General features: G+C 40.6%; 2 protein-coding genes across 2 annotated transcripts; one reads left to right on the top strand and one right to left on the bottom strand.

Moving 5' to 3' along the window:
• Positions 1–214: 214 nt before the first annotated feature.
• On the bottom strand, positions 215–10,088 carry LOC146386477 (eukaryotic translation initiation factor 4E type 3-like). Its single transcript, XM_084927564.1, has 7 exons — positions 9,762–10,088; positions 8,669–8,741; positions 2,740–2,834; positions 2,474–2,534; positions 2,321–2,387; positions 2,087–2,242; positions 215–1,697 (listed from the first exon to the last, which is right to left on the bottom strand). Exons 1-7 carry the CDS (start codon positions 9,944–9,946, stop codon positions 1,651–1,653), a joined length of 684 nt encoding a protein of 227 aa, XP_084783690.1. The 5' UTR covers positions 9,947–10,088; the 3' UTR covers positions 215–1,650.
• A 5,214-nt stretch (positions 10,089–15,302) lies between these two features.
• On the top strand, positions 15,303–18,403 carry gpr27 (G protein-coupled receptor 27). The gene has a single exon (XM_084927549.1). It carries the CDS (start codon positions 16,016–16,018, stop codon positions 17,129–17,131), a length of 1,116 nt encoding a protein of 371 aa, XP_084783675.1. The 5' UTR covers positions 15,303–16,015; the 3' UTR covers positions 17,132–18,403.
• The last annotated feature ends 3,063 nt before the right edge of the window (positions 18,404–21,466 follow it).

Here is a 21,466-nt window from a genome sequence, read left to right as displayed (position 1 = left end):
ACCACCAGTCAGTATTTAAAATCAGGTCTTGCGATTACAAGGTGTGTGAGGACTAAAATCAATGCGCTGCCAGAATGAATTAGCACAAAGTGGCTGAGGATATGCAAAAGCTTTTAATACACCGAGACATTCCCCATGAAATAACATTAATTTCCTTTAACGGGCCTGTTATTGATGTTTGTATTGTGCAAAATGAAACGCCGGTGATAAGCACTTCATTTTTGGCTCCATTTTATTTACTTTGCCCGTATCGCTGCACAATATGTTTACAAAGGACAAATTCTCCTCTTGTAACCATCAACCCGTCCAAAGTTGAACTATAAAAGTGGTGCTGACATACCAGAAGCGTTTCAGTAACTGAAGCCCTACACTGCAATAAAACCACAGCACGGGAACAGGGTTAGTGAAGGAAACCGATTGAGACGCAGAAAAAAGGTTTGTGACAAAAAAATTAAAAATACGAATAAAAATGTATGACTGGGACAGAATTATGACCTACAGTATAAGTGTAATTTTTTTCATCGATGTCGTGACAACTGAAACTTGTCATATCTGCTGTTTTTTTACTTATTCATATTTTTTCCTTTTACAAACATTGCTAAATCTGGGAAAAGCAGGACCTTCAGTAACATTCTTCTAAGCCAATAATCCAGCCCCTTTCCCTCTGTGTGTGTGTGTTTTAATGGACACAGTCCAAGTAAGCAAACTACTAGATTTATTGGTAGGAGAAACAAGTAGAGACAAACACCAAAGAGCCGAGCACAAAAATGTGCCATGTATCTCCCCCAAACAATCTATGACTCCGTTTAAGAGAGCGGGGGGGTGTCTTTCAACACGTATATTGAAAGAAATGTCCAACAGGGTGTGGAGAGGAGCGTTGTTAGAGGCACCTTACAGGATAACGCTGTAAAAAAAAAAAAAAAAAAAAAAAAAAAAAAAAAAGATAAAATCACAAGCCAAATATGCAGGCTCTGAATGTCACATCTGTGCTATATGACAGCTTTATAACTAGATAACATCATGATGGGAACTGGCAGCTATGTGCAATATCTTTGAAATGTTACCCTGATTTCAGTTTGATGTACACTTGATGAAGATTCAAGAAACCAATTGGGACATTCACCTCCATCCAAGTGGCAAATGTCCAGCTGAATACAAACGACACCTTCACCATTAAGATACAAGCTCCTTAAATGGCAGGAAAGTGCTTTGGCACCGAAAAAGCAGACTTGATTAAAACACGACATGAATGCATACGTCTAACATACACAACAGCTGAAACTAGCTAGGTTAAGTAGCTGCTACCTATACCAGGAATAAAATTGCGAGGTCCACAGTCTGTGCACATGACGGGACCATGGTGGCAGTGCAGTTCAGTGTAGCAGGAAAGGCAAAAAACCGACGTGAAGTAACGAACTCGGGGTGAGATTTACGCTGGATAAACATTCTCTCGAGAGTTTCGAGTGTTAGGACCCACATTTAAATGAAACAAGGCATCAGTCCTTAAAAGTTATAAAAATAGATTGATAACATTTCCTTGTTGAGAGCAAAATAATATCCTCGATTAGGCTGTGGACAGCGCCTTCACGCCAAGGCAGGAACAGAGTTCAGGTTAAAAAAAAAAAAAAGAAGGGGGGGGGGCAGTAGAATCTAATGTCTTGAGCGTCCTCCCTCAAAGGCATGATGCTCCATGTGAGCTGAAAGACACATAAATTTAGATCACTACACACGCAGGAAACAGAACTCAGCTACAACTTATACACTGTCACTTAAATAGTGTAGCTCATTACATTTTTGGCTACAAATATGTAACAGGCAGAGACAAAAAGAGCCCATCTCAATGTGTTATGTGAAGCAAGTAAGAAGGCACATGGGGGGAATTTGCTGCCTGATCAGCCTACAGCCATGCACCCTTCTTAAATCATTCTGTGACATGCTTACATGTTCTGGTTAGGTCCTTCAAGTATGCATAGTTTACTCTTATTCTCTCATCTACCTCATACCATAAAGAGAGTACCTGCTTCCCTCTTTAAACCTTTAGCGTGAATTCAAAAGTACAAGTGAAACAAAAAACAGGCATACTTACACTTATAAAAAACAGCTTTAAAAGATATGTACGGGAGCAGCTCATAAACTTTCCCCAAGATATTTGCTTCATTAGCGAGAGATGCATCGCTATTCCACACCTGTACAACATCTTCCCGATCCCGGACGCTAACGCTGACGCCAACCACCTCATCATCTGTCAAAAAGAGAAGCGATGTTAACAGTAAATCCACTTATGTGATTTTTTTTTTTTTTTTTTAAGAACTAAACAAACCTGAGGCGCAGTAATCTGCAAACTGCTCTCCAATAGTAGCGAGTAACAATTCTTTCCAAACTGCAGACTGAAACAGGAAAAAGGCAGAAAAGCTCATGAATAATTCAGATTTGTTTACATGATGGCAGCAGATAATCAGAGGGCGGCACGTACAGTGTTTTCTTTTGGTATTTTCATCTTCCATACGCCTCCCTTTGCATTACTCTCTTCTTCCCTGATGTGTAAAAGATTAAAACACGTTACTGTGCAGCCTATTAAATAACAATGTGGAAAACTGTTATATAATTTTACATTCATTTTCAGGGCTTTTTAAAATCATGATCAGGTAGTATTATACAGCAGCTGCTGTATGAGAGATTTTTCATTTGCTCATCTCTACACACCCGTGAATACTGGAATATTGACAGTTACAGACTCACCACAGCGGCCTCCGCTCTCCGCGCATTAAGTGATAGCTACATCTCAAAGGCAGGGCTGTGACTGGAGGGATGTTGTTGTATACACTCCAGAACATCTGCAAACAGAGAGAAGCAGCTCAATAATGGCTGCTCTTGTATTGGAGTTTTGTGGCTGGCACAGAAATGGACATTTGATCATGATATACATGGAAGGACTTTTTAATGTCAGTGTTCTCTGCTAGACAAGCTAAGTCGTATTTAAATCGAAACTGGCTTTAAACAAAGTATCTAATACTAAATTATTCACTAGAGCTATCAGCAGAATGAAGAAACAACTGTTATGACCTAATGTCCAAAACATCTCTGTCGATTTAAAGCATTAGTAGCATTTTACATTTTCGTGCATCTAAAAAGAGGACTGGTTACAGAAAGGGAAACCAGTGAGTCCAGTAGGTTCCAGTGTAGATCTGGGAGGAAAGCGGAGGCAACCCTCTGAGTGAAGGTAGGGCCTTGGAGAGCCACGTGCCTACATGCCAATGACTGGATGGCACAGTTGTGTGGTGGTCAGCAGTGTCGCATCAGAGCAACAAGATCCTGGGTTTAAATCCACCAGCACGCTGGGATCTGTGGAGTCTCCCTGTTCTCTCTATGCTAGTGCAGGTAGCCCCACAGGTTATGCACATGCATATTGTTGGCGATTTGAATTTGGCCTTAGACTTAATGTGAGCATGAGTCTGTGGCCTGTCCAGGGTGCGCTCATTCTGTAACAGCTGGGATGGGCTCCTCCCCCTGTGCAACTTTGAATTTGATAAGTGGAAGGAATTGGATGGATGGTGCATCTATGTTTTGTATTATATAGATATCAGCTGGATTCAGAAACAGACGCGAATTGCAATAGTAACTTCTATCATAAGATGGTGTAGTGAGTCAGAGTGGCTTTCAGTGCATACGCAGGCCAACGTGAAACACGAGAAACAGGTAAAATGTCAGTGGGACACCAAACAATGTCTGCACCTGGAAGGCAACCCATATCATGACAAGTACAAACTCCCAGAGGGGGAAGAAAAAAAACAAAACAAAAAAGTTGTAGCAGACTCCCACTGCTGGAGACAGCTCTTGGAGAGTAAAACAATAAAATGCTGTCATGTTACGCTTTATTAATGTAAGGCTATGCACTTGCTGTTAAGCTAATGGTGTGGTACAAATGTACAGAATGTGCGCGTAGTTGTAGGTAGCTGCTTGATACATCTTTGCAAACAAAAAGAAAGATCCCACTTTCAGCATCAAGTAAAGTGGTTAATACATGCGGCTTACAGCAGGATTATACTTCCATATTAAATCTGTGCTGTAGGGTTGTTGTAACTGCAAACCCTTCTGAAACCATATACCACAACTTATGTGTAGCCTAATATGCACCTCCATAGAAATGTAACTGCATGCTACATCAATGCAGCGCGCAATGCCTGCGATTGGTGCAGCTGACTTCTCTCTTGCATTTCTAGCTACTTTGTTTTTTGTCACAACTTTTATGATTAGCTAGAAGCAAATTATCAACTCACGACTAATGTTTTGGAGGGAAAGCTGCAGAGCAACCAAGACACACCACACATGGGTATAAATGCTAGCACCAGTGTCAGCACCTGGCACCGGCTCCACACCGATTGAAACATCCCTGGTTCAAGAATCAGAGGAGACACGAACCCGGCCTCAGAGTGTACTCCTAGAACTGGTCTGAAGCCTGGATACATACATCCGGTGTCAAATCAAACATCCATCTGTTGCGGGGACCCCAGCACAAAGTACTTCAGCATAAAAGCCACAAAGCTGAGTCACAGTTAAGTGTGCTCACATACAGTGATAAATGATTTAGCAGGCAGTAATAAATGAGTGAACATAAATGGACGGTTACCAGCTGAACAGCAAATCTGTTTTAAGTAACTACGTTTGCTTTTATTGTCCATTTGTTCTCTTTTTTATTTTTCCAATAAGACCGACTTAAATCAGAAAAAGGCTGTAGCTTTTCATTAATTAAAAAAGGACTGCACCACCTAAAAATCGTAACAAAGGCTGCATTGTATATACTAAAGGTTTCTAAGAAAACCCTGGCCCCTGGTGGTGGAAACTTAAATTTAGCTACCTTTGATTAAAATGAAAAGTGTAGATGCTTAAATATGGTGAGCTGATTTCTTTATAGGCATGTCACTGATAAGAAATACAATAAGAGTCAGGTAAGCTGGTACTTTGTGCTTGACAAGGTTCAAAAAGGGGTGACAACTGATTTGTAAAAGTCACATTGGGAACGCTTCCAATTTAGCAAAGAGCCTAAAACATGGCCATCCAGATCTGTTCAAAGAATCCAAGCTGAAGGAGTTTCAGTTCATATTAACAGCATACAGAGTGCTATTGTCATCCTTCTCATGTCATCCCAAAATACTCTTTACCATTTTGTTTCAAACAGCAGACACTGCTATTGTGAAATCAACTTCAGACCAAAGGTTAAATGCTAGCAATGTCGAATGTTATATAAATGCTTAAGCTAATGGAATGAAATTAACAGTTAAACCTCATATTAGTGTCATGTCAATAAAATATAATACTACCATCATGATTACAGTTGTTATTGTTGTTATCATCATCATTCATACATTCTCTCTCTCTCTTTTTTTAATGACTTCACTGTAATTTACAGTTTATCATTTTAGCCATTATACATGGAGCTGCATAATTTCAATATTGATGTTTTGAATGTGTGGACAGAAGAGAAAAAGAAAGAAAGCTCAGAAAATGTGATTTTTGTAACACAAATCTAAACCAATTCCAAAAAGTTGGGACGCCGAGTGCTCAGATCTCCCTAAAATGAGACATTTTACAGTTTCATGAAAAATATTAGCTCATTTTTAATTTGATGGCAGCAACAAATCTCAAAGAATATGTAACCAGGGTAATAAAAGTCATTACAAAGTAACTGGTGCTAAAAAGGAACAGCTGGAGGAACATTTTGCAACAGTAACATGACATGACTCTTCAACAGCCGCCCCACCTTCTATCACAGTGATACCTGAAGCAATTACAGATGACAGCGTGTACTGGACCATCATTATTTCAAGGCCTTAGTGACACTATTTTTCAACTTTAATTAATATTTGATATAATATACACAAACACATGAATGCACCAAATCTGCCTCATCCAGGAGAAGCCAGAGTGCAAGCCATCTTATTTTATTTACATTACTGTATTTGTGATACTTTATTTTGGTATTTCAAAAGAAATATGATTTTAATATGACATGAAGATACAATGAAACAGTTTATTTTTGGCAGATGTACGCAGTTAAACTATTAAGAACGTTACGATTTCTACAATGGAAACCAATGAAATCATTTTAAAAGACCTGTTGGTTTCCCTTGTGGATATTTGTTATTGTTCATTAATAAGACAAAGACACATTTTTTCTGATTACTCCTAACAGATGGAATAATTGATAGAAAACTTGATTACTAAAATAACCAATAGCCGCAGTCCTAATCCAGTCCTTTCACCAACTCAAAATATTTGATAAATAATAAAATGAAAAATGTAGAATGGGACAAAACCCTCTCCCAACACTTGCTAAAGGAAAAGTGGATGCTACACAGTGGTAAACATGACACTGTCGCACCTTATTCTGAGACACGTGGCAGCCATTCAACTTAAACCTAGATACCTTTAAAACAAACAAACAAACAAAAACAACAACACATAAAATGGTACATTTTCTCAGTTTAAACATTTGACATGTTTTCTATGGTGTCTTGTGAATAAAATGGGGGTTTATGAGATTTACAGTTTATGGCAATCTGCTTTTATTTGCATTTTCCACAGCTTGGGGGGGAATTTGAGGAATAAATTAGGTCTTAGTTTGACAAGCAATTCCAATTGGATTTCTACAGACATGTTTCAGTCCACCTGCTCTGCCTGCCCAAATTGGGTTTCAAAGTGCCTTTCAAGTCCCTCACTATGCAAAGCACAGCGGCAGATCCAGAGTGACAGACATATTTAGCAGAATCCACGTTGCTACCAACAGAGCCCTGTGGAGGACAACATAGAGGACAACAGTCTGCAGACAGAAACTGAAATAAATTTATCTGCTGCCACTTTTGGAAGTGGCTTCTAAAGAGGCAAAGCTGGAGGAACCAACCGGAACAAGACAATTTATCAGGCTGTTTCACCAGCATAGCTACATGGACAACACTGGAACGGCAAATTATGCAGACAGGTTTGTGACGTCTGGCTTTACATTTTGATCTGATCACTTGCAAATATGGAAAAGGCACACTGATTGCAATTCATATAATCCTTCCTCTTTAAATGGGTGGGCTGCCCAGGCATTCTAATATCTGCCATGTATTTGGAGGCTTACTGGCCAGGTTGTTGCTGCGGTAAGACCGGCTTTTTAGCTCTGGAGATCCAGTGAGCTGCAGGGTTACCAGCCACTGCTTGTAGCTGGTGAACAACTGATTCATGTGACACAAAGCCAAACAAACTAACTTGAGTTGCGACTTCATGACTCCTCATGGTGAACGACAGAGGGACAAGCACACGCTAACAAACTTGCAGTGAAGACAAAACTCAATAGGAAAAATGAGACAACAGGGGAGAGCAAATAAACAGAGTTCACATTATTAAAATGGAGCAATAATCATAATAATTATATTAATACTGGCAGACACTGATAACACTAATGTGGTAAAAATAGAATCCTTGCTCTCAGTTTAATTTTTTTTTTTAATGTGTTAATTTTTCCATCTTCAGTTACACAGAGATCTCATTGTGTCGCAGATTGCCTTGCACTGCGTTGCAGAAGTGCTGTTCTGTGATATCATCGTTAGCACGAGCAACGTAATGCTTTTGTGTATCGCGAGTGTCTCTGATTTCAAATAAAAAAACCAAACAGTCCGTCCTAAAAATCAAATTTAAGAAACAAATCTGATTCGCCTGAACAAAGCTTCACACCACTGCAGCTGTAATTAATGGCAACGCATTCTGCACGCTGCTTGAATGTCCACACACAAAACTCCAGGATGAGCCCGGCTGTATCACACTTTGTTGCTTTTTCCATCTGCTTGATTCAAACTCCATTGAACTATACAATCGTAAAGCCTGATTTAGACTTCTGCGGGGAATCTTTGTAGAGCCTTCGATGTCATCTACACAAGCTGCCCCATTCCAATGGTCTCAGCAGCCTCCCTCCGGAAATTTGCAGACATTTATGAGTGCTTATATTGACACTATGATTATTATTCTTTATACTAAGACAATGACTGTTACTTCTCTTACTGAAAAATGAAAAACTGCAGCAAAAAAGTTGCCAGAAATTTAAAAAGGCAATCCACAGCCTTGATCAGGCCAACAGTGGCTGTGGGCTGCGTTGATGGGTATCTTCTATAAGGAGTACATGTCAGGTTATGCTGTAGGGTTTCAGATGGGTTTGCAGTTATGACTTAAGGCGTAGATTCTTTACTAAAGTGTAAATCATCAATAAGCCTCATATAATAAGTTTAACAGCATGTTGCACGCTGATATTCCTGATAAAAATAACACAGCATCTTCTCTTCGTTTACAAAAGAAGCCTTCAGAGCATCATATCAAAGCACAGTAACCGACACGAACATGAGCAGTAGCTACCGTCAGTCACATTAGTGATATTAATAAACAATAAGTTTGCACATACAAGTAAAAAGAAAAAAAAACTTTAGTATAACACAGACGGCTGAAATGACCTTCATAAAAGCTGTCAGTTAACTTTGCACTGCACTTCTAATGTTTTGCACCCACCGTGGCTCTGACCTGCTCGCTCCCTTACATCACAGAAACCCTTCTCAAATGGCTCTGACTCTTAGCCGAGTCACGCACTTGATCTCTTTGCTCCTAAGATGAAAAAACTCTTTAAGCTGGCGCCAGATCTCACCTGAACAGTTTGCACTGTGTAGATCTTCTTCAAGTTGGACTCACATTCTGCTGCTGTGGTGCCGGGCAGTGACCTGCAGGAACACATGAAACGACTTAATGTCACACCAAAAACAATACAGTACGTTTAACAGGGAAATAATGGTAATATTTAAAAAGCTGACACCAGATATGCCTGATGCAGCCGCTGTTATTATAAAGTACTGCTGAATAAGTTTCACTTGCTTGACTTTATAGACAGACAAAGACTGAGTAACATGTTACAGAGCTTTGTTAGAAAAAGAACATAAAAAAAAGGATCAATGAAAAACCAAAACACTATAAAAGAGACCCTATTAATATGCGCATAAAGTCCAATATATACGTTGATAACATACAAACGTATATTTTAGCAGGTAACTATTGTATGTGTGTATTGTTTCGATAATCTGGGTGTTTTTCAGTCCTCATTCTTTTATATAAAACTCCTGCCAGCAAATACACAAGTGTTATTATTAAAATAAATAAATAAATCAACAATAACCAGCAGAGTATCCATGATAAACATGGGATATTCCCATGACCTCATAAAAAAGAAGCCATGCGATGTTTAGGGCTGCATTTAATGACGGCTTAGGACGAAACTGCACCGAGCAAGGGTTCCTATGTAGCAAAGCCTTGCAATAAAAGATTAGCTGCACTTAGCCGTTTGTGAAAACAACAAGAGATGAGCCTGGGCTCTTTAAAGGCGTCGAGGTTTTAAAGAAAAGTGCAACAACTATCAGTTTCACCCCAAACCCTCCCTTCTGCTGAGAGAAGCTAATCAAAGTAACTTCTGCTGCACGTCTGAATGGCTAAAACCTGTCAAGGCGAACTTGTCCTGTGGACTGTGAGTGACTGTCAGGACCCGGGAACACAACAAGGTCGCGTTAGATGCGAACACTTCTCCCGCTATATTTTGCTGCGGGAGGCCTCCGGGAAAGCTGTGGCCTTACAATGATACCCCTCTCCCCACCACCCCTCTTCATCTTTTTTCTCTTTTCTTTCTTTGTTTGAGCTCGTGCCGGGCTCAAAGCTCAAAGACAACGCGGAAGAAGACGCAGTAATATCACTACCTGTCCAGCCAAAACGTCCAAGGCGAGTGCAGAGGCAGCGTCGCCGTGTCTTCTTCTCGGTGTTTCTTTGTGATGTTTTCCAACTCTTTCTCGTCGATGTCTATGTTGTTTTCGGAGGAAACCGTCTGGCCGCTCAGGGCGCCGCGGTCCATCTGGACGTCCGTCTGACCCGCAGGAACCGCCATTTCACCAGGCTCGGAACTAAAGTCGTACGTTATCCCTGTATGAAAGGACTTGATAACAACACCCGGTTCGCCTTTATCTGCACTTACAGAAACACACTACCGCTTTTCCGCCCACCGACTGCTGACGTCTCTGCGTCACTGGGCAGAAACGTCGCCGTTGGTCCACCCAGGAGATGAGGGAAAAAAAGGATGAGAGCTCACTCGGCATCATTTTCGGGTGGCCCAAATATCTAAGCGGTCACGGAAGTACAAGGGACATATCAATAATTTAATATTAGTTTGCATCACAGGGGGCAAAATATATTTTTGCGATAATTGTAGAACAGGGACAATTAAAATTTTTGTCTACAGGGGACATGGCTATGCTCAGTACATGTATTAAACCTACCTGTTATGGTCATTTGAAGTGGGTTGATCAGTCAAATACCGATAGTATCGATACCAACGCTGGCATTCAGGGGCGGATCTACGGGGGGTGGGGGGCTACTGCCTCCTTGCTGTAGTGCAGGACTGGGGAACTCCAGGCCTCAGGGGCCGGTGTCCTGCCGGTTTTAGATATAGAATAGAATAGAATACCTTTATTGTCACTACAGATGTACAATGACATACAGAGTCTCCTACTCAGTGCAACCATGTGCGGGGGGGTCACCACCAGTGTTGGTCAAGTTACTTGAAAAAAGTAATCAGTAACTAATTACTGATTACTTCCCCCAAAAAGTAATCCTGTTACTTTACTGATTACTTATTTTCAAAAGTAATTAATTACTTAGTTACTTTTTAAAAACACGATTTACAACCTGAATAGGTAATAAAGTGATTGATCTTTCAGCCCAATTCTACTTTTTCTGCATAATCCATCATACAACATGTAATCAAAGGGAAAAGTCTCTTTTTAAAACTTGTTTTATTAGTTTTAATCTTTTAACTTTATGCATCAAGCAAAAATTAAATTATATGCACCATTCTCTGACTGGAAGAAATTTGTTTAACATTTAAACCTATTTTCTGCACATTCCAGCACATAAAATAAATATTTTTTTGTGTTTACACTCACTCTTTCAAATAAATGCAAGTGAAACACAGCAGAAAATAAATAAAATCAAAGACTAGCGGTCCTGTTGCTCTATTTTCACCTGTAAAGCAGGAGTGGCGTAGGCGGAGGTTTGCCCTGGTGCAGGTGTGCCGCAGCGGTCAGTTGAAGAATCCGTGAGTTTCTCTGTGAATTTCACATTACGTGGTAGCGCACTCGGTGCTTGCTCGGAAGTTTAGGGGTTTTCTTCCCACGCAGTGGGCAGCGGACGCTAATGTTTTTGTCACTTTTTACGGAATCAAACTCAAAGTAAGGTCAGTACTTCCACGCTTTAAATGCTGCACGCTCATACTGTTTCCCGCACTCGATATATTATCCATTGTTGATCTGCACACAGCTGTTGCCACGAACGTCGCACTCGCTTACGTCATTGTCATGAGACACTCTCGCAAGAAAATCACGGTTTTAGTAACGCAGTAACGCAGCGTGCTTACGGGAAAGTAACAGTAATCTAATTACCGTTTTTGCAATAGTAATCCCTTACTTTACTCGTTACTCGAAAAAAGTAATCGGATTACAGTAACGCGTAATGCGTTACTATCCATCTCTGGTCACCACACTGGATGATTAGTTCATTATCAGGCCTCTGGAGAACTTCAAGACATGTTGAGGAGGTCATTTAGCCATTTAAATCAGCTGTGTTGGATCAAGGACACATCTAAAACCTGCAGGACGCTGGCCCTTGAGGCACGGAGTCCCCCCCACACACACACAACTTTAATGTTCTTAGAATACTTGTAAAAACTGATTGCTTCTTTTTTTTATTATTTTGTTGGCTCCATTTACATATAGGTGATTTTTACACATACTTCACTAAAGATGTATATGCCACCCTGTCTAGACCTCTTGCCCCTCTCCTTCTCCTCCCCCATGTATGATTTTCTAGATCCAGCACTGATGGTATTAGTATCAGATTGGTATCGGATCAATAGAATCGATACTTTGTTTCTATTCTCTAAAGGTGTTTTTATGCTAGCCTTGCAATGTCACGTCACGTGGCATGTGCTGTAGCCTACTATGAAAAATTTCGGAACTTGTGTTGACTGTCACGTCTATTTTATTTATAGCCTACGGCACATTTAAGCAACAGAAGTGCTTCAGAGACAGGCACATTTACATTCTAGGTCTCCAAAAAAAACAGTTTAAAAACAAAACCTATATTTATTTTTATAAATTAGCTAATTATTGTAGAAAGACAAAGACACAGTAATTTAGTGGTCATTAAAATATGTTAAGAATGTGCAAATTGATGATGATTTGTCTCATAAATCATAATCTGCTCTTCCCTACATAAGCTGCATTCATAGGTTAAAAGTATCAGTATTGGTATCAACAATACTGGCGCTGTATGTACTTGGTGTCGGCTCAATACCAAAATTTGCACACAATTAATGCTCATTTCCAGTTCCATATTTTTGTTGTTGGATTTTTCTACAATAGCTTTGCATGATTCACATTCCAAAATACAGCTTCTCACTTCATCAAAAACAAACCTTTCCACTCATTTATAGCCCAGCCCTCTCCTTGAGCCAACTCTTTTTCTGATTGGCTGCCCCTCACAAACAGAACATTTGAATCTGGCTTCAGTGCTCACAGTCAAAACTGTGTGCTTGAGATATATTAAGGACTTCACTACTCATTGGTATCATACAGAGCCAAGAGTAGGAAAAGAAATCTGTCTAAAAGGCTGATTGTGCAGAGCAGTGGATCTATTTATAACAAACACTGGATTGTTGCACCACGTACTGATGAAGGGTGTCTACTAGAACAGGAAACAGTGATTCCACGAAATCTGTTCTATATTTTTCAAGTAAGGCATCTTTTTATTTCACTATCTTTGGTCCAAAACCTCTTGTTGCCTGTTTTTAGGACACTTTGGTTAGGGAAATATTCAAGTTCAGAAATGTCAGCGCAAAGACTTAAATGAGGTCAAGACAGATGTATATATAATTACAGGCTGTTTTGTTTTGCCAAGGTTTTATACTATTTCCACTTTGGGCATTTACTCAGCAGATCTCAGCTGAGCAGCCACTAGATCACTAAGTTTAAACTTTCCACCAAAGCAAACCAGTGCTAAACCTGGACAACTCAAATCTAACAACCAAATATAACAGTTTTAGGGACAAAATTACTTTTACAAATATGAACTTAGCACTTTCTCACTGTTTTACAATCTGTATGATCCTATAACATCTAATCAAAATTCAAAAATTTACCACCTTTATTGTATCTTTATTCCATTGAGATGGAACCATGTGGATGTTCCAGGGGTTTTTATGGGATTTATAATATTTGTATTGCTTGCCTGAACATCCCTCTTTAATTATTCCTTTAGACTTGAATGCATGAATCCCCTAACAAACCAAATATTTGTCTTTACGATAGCTTTGAGGGCTTAAAAGCTGGAGCTCGTATGCTCATTGAACTCAGCATGCAAGCCGGTTGGTTGCAAGGCATGCTGGAAAATCACTGCAGCATGAGCAGCAGGTGCAGTCTAGTCACATGTTAGCTTTAATTAAAAATACACAACCCCTGCTGAGATGGATTTGACTATCCCGTATTTTAGTATGGCCCTCCTAAATTTTCCATTCGGTAGGCCTATGCTGGCCTTTCTTTTTCATGAAGGGTCACCAGATGGTGCTGTTGCAACAAAGTGTTTATCTTTAATTTTTTTTTCCAGGATAAAACCCCCCCAGAACATCCTTTAGAAATGCTTTAAAATGCACCAACTTCATCAGACTGAGTATAAGTGAACTTGCCATTCTAACTTGTGGCATGTGTGTCAACTTCGGGGAAACCTCTGGCGCAGCATCAGAATTTAAAACAGTCATTTTAATTTCTTTAAAAACATTACTATACAACCAATTTAAAGTCAATGTCACTTATAAAAGCAATAAATGACATTTGTTTGAAGGATGCAAAAAATACAAAAATAGAAATCTTATTTAATGTGATACTTGGCTCGTTAAAAAAAAAACCTAAACTAACTTGTTTTTAATGTGCAGTGATTTAGGAGATTAGGTTGAACGGTTAATTTAGCATAGCAAGGTAAAAGAGCTTTAATTTAAAAGCAAATGTCTGGCAAGTAACATAAAGTAAATAAATCACAAAATGCCCTAATGAATGGAACACCAAGTTAATATTATACAAATCATTATATTATATATGAATATATTATCAGTTTTTGCTAAATCTTTGTGCCCCATACATTGCACAATTACAGGAGCACTGGGAGCACTGGTTTTAATGATAACCCTGAACACGGGCAATGACAGGAAGCCATTAGTTACTATAAGAGTCTCAACCTTATAATGCTTTACCATGTCTGGGGACACAGGCACACTGGCAACCACATTAGACATCCACTAGAATGAAAATCTAAACCCAGCACGATAGAAATAATAGTCACAGCATTAATAACTGAAGTAAAACAGTAACGTTACTGATTTCAGTTGGTTCCAGGCACTTAAACAGACAGCTCCACGCTCCACAGAGCAATAATCATTCCTGTCAATCTATAATTTGTCTAAAGGACACTTAGTTGGTGCGTTGTAGTGTAATATTTCCACGCTCCAGTCAGGTGGGTACAAAAGAAAGTATCAGCAAAAGTGTTTCATACTTTAAAACATTCATGTAAAAAAATATAAAATGAAAAACGTTTTACAACCATACTCCTGAATATATGTGCAAATAGTAACTTATGGTAACAGCAGCAAATGGTACAGATAATATATTTCCCTGAACATCAAAACCAGGATAAATGGTTAAATGCACTGATATAAATTACAGACATTCTTTGCATTTGCATGGCTGAAACAAACATCCATTGTACATGTTTACTTCCATGCTATGAAAACAGGATTGATTAGCACAGCAGAAATGATCATTTAAATTAACTTAATGAACTTTTTGGTGCAAAAAGTTGAATAAAAGTTACAGTGTAGACTGTGTAGGCTACTGTGTTTCATACATTTTAAAAATGGTTTTACATGAGAGAGATGGCCACAAAGAAACGTTACATTATGGCCTGTGCATGAGTAGCCTACATACTGACTTTACAGACCATTCAAGTGTGCTTGTGGACCTCTTGACCCCCAATTTCTTGATCTCAATAATAATCATTATATAACACGCAGTAAAACATAATCTTTTTTTTTTTATCTCCAAGTGCAGATGTAGGATCAAAGTTCTTTTTTTCTTCACATCCTAAATATAAAACATTGCATAATGTCATAAAGGCGATCTGTCTCTAAGCATTTGCATCTCGTGAGCGCGCAGACACATGCTACCTATAGCTGGCAGGAGCTGAGACTCCTGACTGATCCCAGGCCTGCTCACTACATGCAGGCGGACGTGCGTCGCATAGACTAGACGCTGCACACACCGACACAGACCCGTAGCCTACTGACGCTTCCACCTCGGTGAGCTTCGACCTCCGCTCAGCTGTGTGCTATTTGCAGTCTCCGTGTGACAGCTATAATTCGGCGTCCTTTTGACGAGGCTGTGGATACGTAAGTGTTGCGCCATGCTGCCGCACAGCTGCTTTTTTTAATTCCTCAAGACGGGAACGGGAGACCTCCGCCATCGGTGAAAATTGAGATGTGTTCTCTGAGCCGCTCGTCTGAACGGATGCTCTCCGAAATGGTGTCTGAAGCTAACCCTGGTCGCCTCTGTCCAGCAGAGATCAGAAGCATGGAGAGGGCTGCTTCTGACGCGCTTTGAGATGAAGGATAAGAAGAAAAAAAGAGACGTGAAATGATTTTTCTTTTTGTTTCTTTTGTTTGGTTCTGTTTTGTTTATGATGGGGATTAATGCGCATCCAGATGGGATTTATTCCTGAGTAGTTTTCAGCTGAAGGGGGCGGCGGATCGTGTTGATTTTGTTCTAAATTCAGACCTGGAAGAGAGAGGGGGGGAAAGGATACCGCTGCTGCTCGTCGGTGAATTGATGTGGGAACACGCGCTACCTGGGCTGCATAGATGGCAAACACAAGCGAGTTAGGAGAGAGCAGCCCGTCCTTACAGAACTATGCGTCCACGGCCTCTGCGGTCAAGCTGGCCTCGCTGGGTCTGATCATGGGCATCAGCCTGCTGGGCAACGCGTCGCTGTCGCTGCTGCTGCTGAAGGACAGCTCGCTGCATAAGGCGCCCTACTATTTCCTGCTGGATCTGTGCCTGGCGGACGTGGTGCGCTCTGCCGTCTGCTTCCCCTTCGTGATGGCATCGATCGGCGGCGGCTCCGCCTGGCCGTACAGCCCCCTGAGCTGCAAGATCGTCGCCTTCATGTCGGTGCTTTTCTGCTTCCACGTCGCCTTCCTGCTCTTCTGCGTCAGCGTCACCCGGTACATGGCGATCGCCCACCACAGGTTCTACTCGAAGCGGATGAATCTGTGTACGTGCGTGGCGGTGATCTGCATGGTGTGGACTCTCTCCGTGGCGATGGCTTTTCCTCCGGTTTTCGACGTGGGCACCTACAAGTTTATCCGTGAGGAGGAGCAGTGCATCTTCGAGCACCGCTACGTGAAGGCGAACGACACCCTGGGCTTCATGCTGATGCTGGCCGTCATCGTGGGGACGACTCATGTGGTTTACATAAAGATGCTGTGCTTCGTTTACGACCACCGCAAGATGAAGCCGGCTCAGCTGGTGCCAGCTATCAGCCAGAACTGGACTTTCCACGGCCCCGGGGCCACCGGGCAAGCCGCCGCCAACTGGATCGCCGGCTTCGGCCGCGGACCGACCCCTCCGACGCTGGTGGGGATCAGACAGGCTTCGCACCCCGGCAACAGGAGACTGCTGGTGCTGGATGAGTTTAAGATGGAGAAGCGCATCGGGAAGATGTACTACATGATTACGCTGACCTTCCTCATTTTGTGGGCGCCTTACATAAGCGCCTGTTACTTGAGGATATTTGTGCGAGGGGCCCCGGTCCCGCAGCTTTACCTGACGGCTGCTGTGTGGATGAGCTTCGCCCAGGCGGGAGCGAACCCCATCATCAGCTTTCTGTTCAACAAGGAGCTCCGGATGAGGCTCCGAGCGTGTTTCCCCTGTTGCCTGGGAACGCAGACACCCATGGAGCCGTACTGTGTCATCTGAACCGCAGCGGGACCCTCAAATACTGCCAAAGACACGTTTGTGTAGGATTTCAGAATGTACACGGAATAGTTTACCCACATTTCTATCAGTGGCAAAGGGTTTACACACTATTTTAATCTGACAGAACTTTACTGATGGTGTAAATTCCTGCTATATTTTGCTTTCTGGACTGATTTAACTCACATGAAGCATAATATGTAATGATTTAATTAAAAAGAAATAGGCTGCAGTGTATTGGAGGGTTTTTTTTGCCTCTCTAGCTGGGTATCATGGGGAAACCACTCTTCATTTTTGCCTCTGCATGTATTTAGGTGTTATTCATTCCAGAGGTAAGACGTAGCACATGCAACTTACATGTGCCCTGTTAAATCCTACCTTTGATGAATGACCTTTTTCCATATCTCCATATTTTACACGGATGTCATTTTGCCTATTTTCTTTGGATATTAAAAAAAATTGAAATATTATCCCAACAAATCAATTTGATGTTGTGGCCCACTGGAAAACTACAAAAAGCAATGCAGAACTACACTTGATCAGACCCCCACCCCCCCATCCAACATCTGTATCAGCTTTACTTATCAGTCATTTAAATACTAAAGCTAAGACACAGATCACAGTATGTTTTTAATGAAGGCAATATCACATTTGTAAATACTGTAAAGTCCTGCTAACCCCTTCCTCGAGCTTTTTTTTTACACCCATATATCCTTGTATAGTTCATAATCTCTCAGAACTCTTTGTGTTGAACGAGGTGTTTGAACTCACTTTAAAAGCATTTCGCAAATTCTTCTTCTCCATCATCTCCTGTGTTGAGCAGGTCGATTTACATTCCCCCAAAGAACATACAGTACATTACAAGCAGCATTCGTTTTCTATGGATGGAACACTGAGAAGAAATGTGAACAATTTGGTGCTTTGAAAAGGACAGTTTCATTCTTTGTATTTCTTAGCAAATAAATAAGAAATGGATGATAAGTTGTTTGACTCAGTCACCTGCATTTAACGGTATCACTCCATTCTTGGTAAGCCGTTCCCTAAGAGAGAAATCAGCCCTCACATACCAGACCCACTGTTTAGTATAACAGTATATGTTTGTTCCAATTAAGTTTTTGTAAACTACTTTTATTGGCATGCTAATTTGAGTGTTCATATCGGTGTTTATATATTTATAGCTGCTGACAGCCCTGATGATGGGTGTGAACTTGCTGCAATCAGCTACAGATTTTAAAAGGAAGAATATCCCAGCTGAATAAAACTATTTATAGTATATTTTGGCAAACTGGTTGGTAATTGAGTGAATGCATGACCCTGTGAATTCTTTCTGATCTTTAAGGTTTCATAAAGGGGCATGTGAGCAACTTGGTATTGCACCTTCATGCAGAGAGAGTTCTTACAAGCAACAGAGAGTGAGATGTTTTGTAGCACACATTTTCAGAGTGAAAGTGCTATTAGACAATCCCTCCACTGCCCAAATGTCCACTTATTTAAGACCACATTTGCTTTATTCTGTCTCAACCCAAATTCAACACTGGACTTATGTATAACAATTGGATATAACTGCTTTAACACCATGAAGGAGGGTGCCAGTAAGACTCACTTCATACTTTATTCTTTTACCATTTTAAAACGCTCTTTAATGCTTCTCTCTATTTGAATTTAATTTGTTGCCTGTGAAACAGCTATTTACAACTGGAATCTCTGATGAAATCTCTTTAATGTTTTCTAGTATTAAACAAAAAATGAGGCTAGTGGGGTGTTGAGAAGACATAAACTTGTGTCTTTTGATCCCTTCAAATCCCCAGGAATGTCTGTAAATGTGTGTGGAGAGCTGCAAAATTGTAACTCTGTCCTTGTGTGCATTTTTGAATGCGTACAAGAAACAACAAGAAACAACAAGAAACGAGAAATAAATAAATCTGTGGATGTATAAAGATTAGCATATGTGAGAAATAAATGTTAATGTGCTTTAATTATGAGTCGAAACGGTTAGTTAGCTTTCTAAGCTGTAAATTGATCTAAATTTGTAGCCTTTGCTTGTGATTTGAGGTAAAATCTTCACAACAGACATTACATTGAGTTTTACTCATGTGTACAGTTATAACTCAGATCTGAGGGCATGCATGCCTCCTTCCACACACATTTGCAGACGACAGCATAACAACCACACCCCCCACCTCCCTTCTCTGTGCACGGGTGAACATCAGGTTTAAATGGAGAATATAAAGAGACACCTTTGCTCTTTGATTCTGACAGTCTGAAACCGACCCTGACATTTACCACCAATTTGCCTATCATTGAAGAAATCTCCCGTCGAGCTAATTACAGCCGGTGGGAATACCTCACGTCACTTTCACGTCACAATGTCAGTGTGTCGGCAAATTGTTACCATGTATACATGACAAACTGCTCGTAGCTGTTTAGTTTAAAGGCCAGAGGTTTGATTTAAACCTTTAAAAAAGTCTGACAGACTCGGTGTCAACTAACTGCTCATTAAACAGTTAAACAGTTTCCAACCGTGTTTTAATCAAACTCAATCAAGCTCCTGATTGATTCACTAATAGCTGTTGTGCTAATTGGCATTGGCCTTGATGAATAATAATAATAATAAAGACATCTCTTTGCTTTATGAAGGTTTTTCTGAGCTTCAGTCCTTTTCGTTCTATCAAAAGCAGTATACCAGGTTCCTCGACACACTGTCTGCCTTCAGTGCATCTATAACCATTAACATCACATCATGCATGACTGTTCAGGACAGCTGGCTCTGCTCTGCTGACAGCGTGCAGAGGTCTCACAGCATCGTTTCTGTGGCTCCACAGCTGCAGGAAGATCCTCACCTGCACGTGCTCTCATGCGATGCAGATACAGGGTGGGTATTTTTAGGTACACGATGTTGTCTTCAGGGCACGCAGGCGGCATTGTGAAGCTGGGGAATTATGATTCCTGCTACCTGGATTTTCCTGCTGGCTTTGCTAGTGACCTTCTCATTCTAGCCAACCCCTAAGCAAACCACAGTGACCTCTGTCATCCTTAATGGGTTTTACAAAAACACTGTTTGGACAGATGGAGGTATAGCTGTTTCAAAATGGTACGCTCAACTGAGTATTCAAGTATTCGATCAGTATTCTTGTAGCACCTCATTGATTCAGCTTGTTCCTCCTTCTTGTTAAACATCTGGTGACTACATTACCCACAATTCAGATGCTACTGCTAACAGGGAGGGCTGAGTATGGTCACCACTTTTGAACATCTTTCATTTTCAGAGTGGTCTTCAGCTTCACCTAGGGCTGGCTCAGGTAACACCATGATTTCACTTGCTACCTTTTTTCACCTTTATGTGTAAAATTGGTGTAGTTCCCTTTAAGACTTCTAGTGATTATTGTTTTTTCTTACTTCCATACTTACTTTTTCACTCCATCATTGGTCATCATCACTGGACTTGGTTAGCTCAGCTGCCTCAGAACTGTAGATGTTAATTTTGATATACTGCAAGTCACAGAAATGCAGCCAACACATTTAAGAGGCAAGAACCTGGTAATGTTTGACATTTAAACTTCCTGGAAGCCCTGATTTTAATTAGTTTTTTAAGCTTTAGACAGTCAAGTCATATTTTGTTGTTGTTGCGCAGCTAAGAGAGCGTTTCAAGCTGGTTGAATGATCTCCACAGCCACAGAAGACCAATATCTGTTATAAAAATGGGAGATATGAGTCACTGCTTTACACACTGGGCGAATCTAATTTTAGCCTTAAGCCTTGAAGAAACGCACAATCACAGCCTGACAGTGATTAATTTCATAGCAGTCTCTGTGTTTCCTGGTGGTGTAAACGCTGCTGTTGTGGTGAGTGTGAATTTTAAAAAAGCACCTTTGTATTTTAGGAGCAATTAAAATGTTCTCCACGGTTCTTGTTTTGGTATTTTGTGGTTGGAAAAGCGATTAAGCATGAAAAAAACAAAGTCACTTCTACGTTTCAGTTATGACTGGATAATGAAACTGTAACACACAGTGAGCATCACTCAGCAGGCATGTCATTTCATTACTGCTGCAATAACACGTGTTTCTTCTCATGCTTCCCAAGAGGGCAGCTGCAAGCTCACCAAGAACTTAAACGATGTTTAAGTATGAGTCTTAACATTGCTGGCGTGTCCCTTTGGGCATTTTATTCATAGACAGTAATGTTAAATAAAAATAAACTAATCAAAGAAATGAATCCCTGAATTTATACTTGTATTATTTTTGGTTTATCTCAAAGTGAAATGGCAAAATGTATTTTAGGTAGCGTAAGATCCAAAAGGACAAGAGAGTTTTCCTTTAAATGGATGGTTTAATTTGAGCC

This window comes from Perissodus microlepis, chromosome 5 (genome assembly GCF_051167445.1).
Source record: "Perissodus microlepis isolate ML-2025 ecotype Zambia chromosome 5, ASM5116744v1, whole genome shotgun sequence".
Lineage (NCBI taxonomy): Eukaryota > Metazoa > Chordata > Actinopteri > Cichliformes > Cichlidae > Perissodus > Perissodus microlepis.
This window is presented reverse-complemented; position numbering and strand designations above follow the sequence as displayed.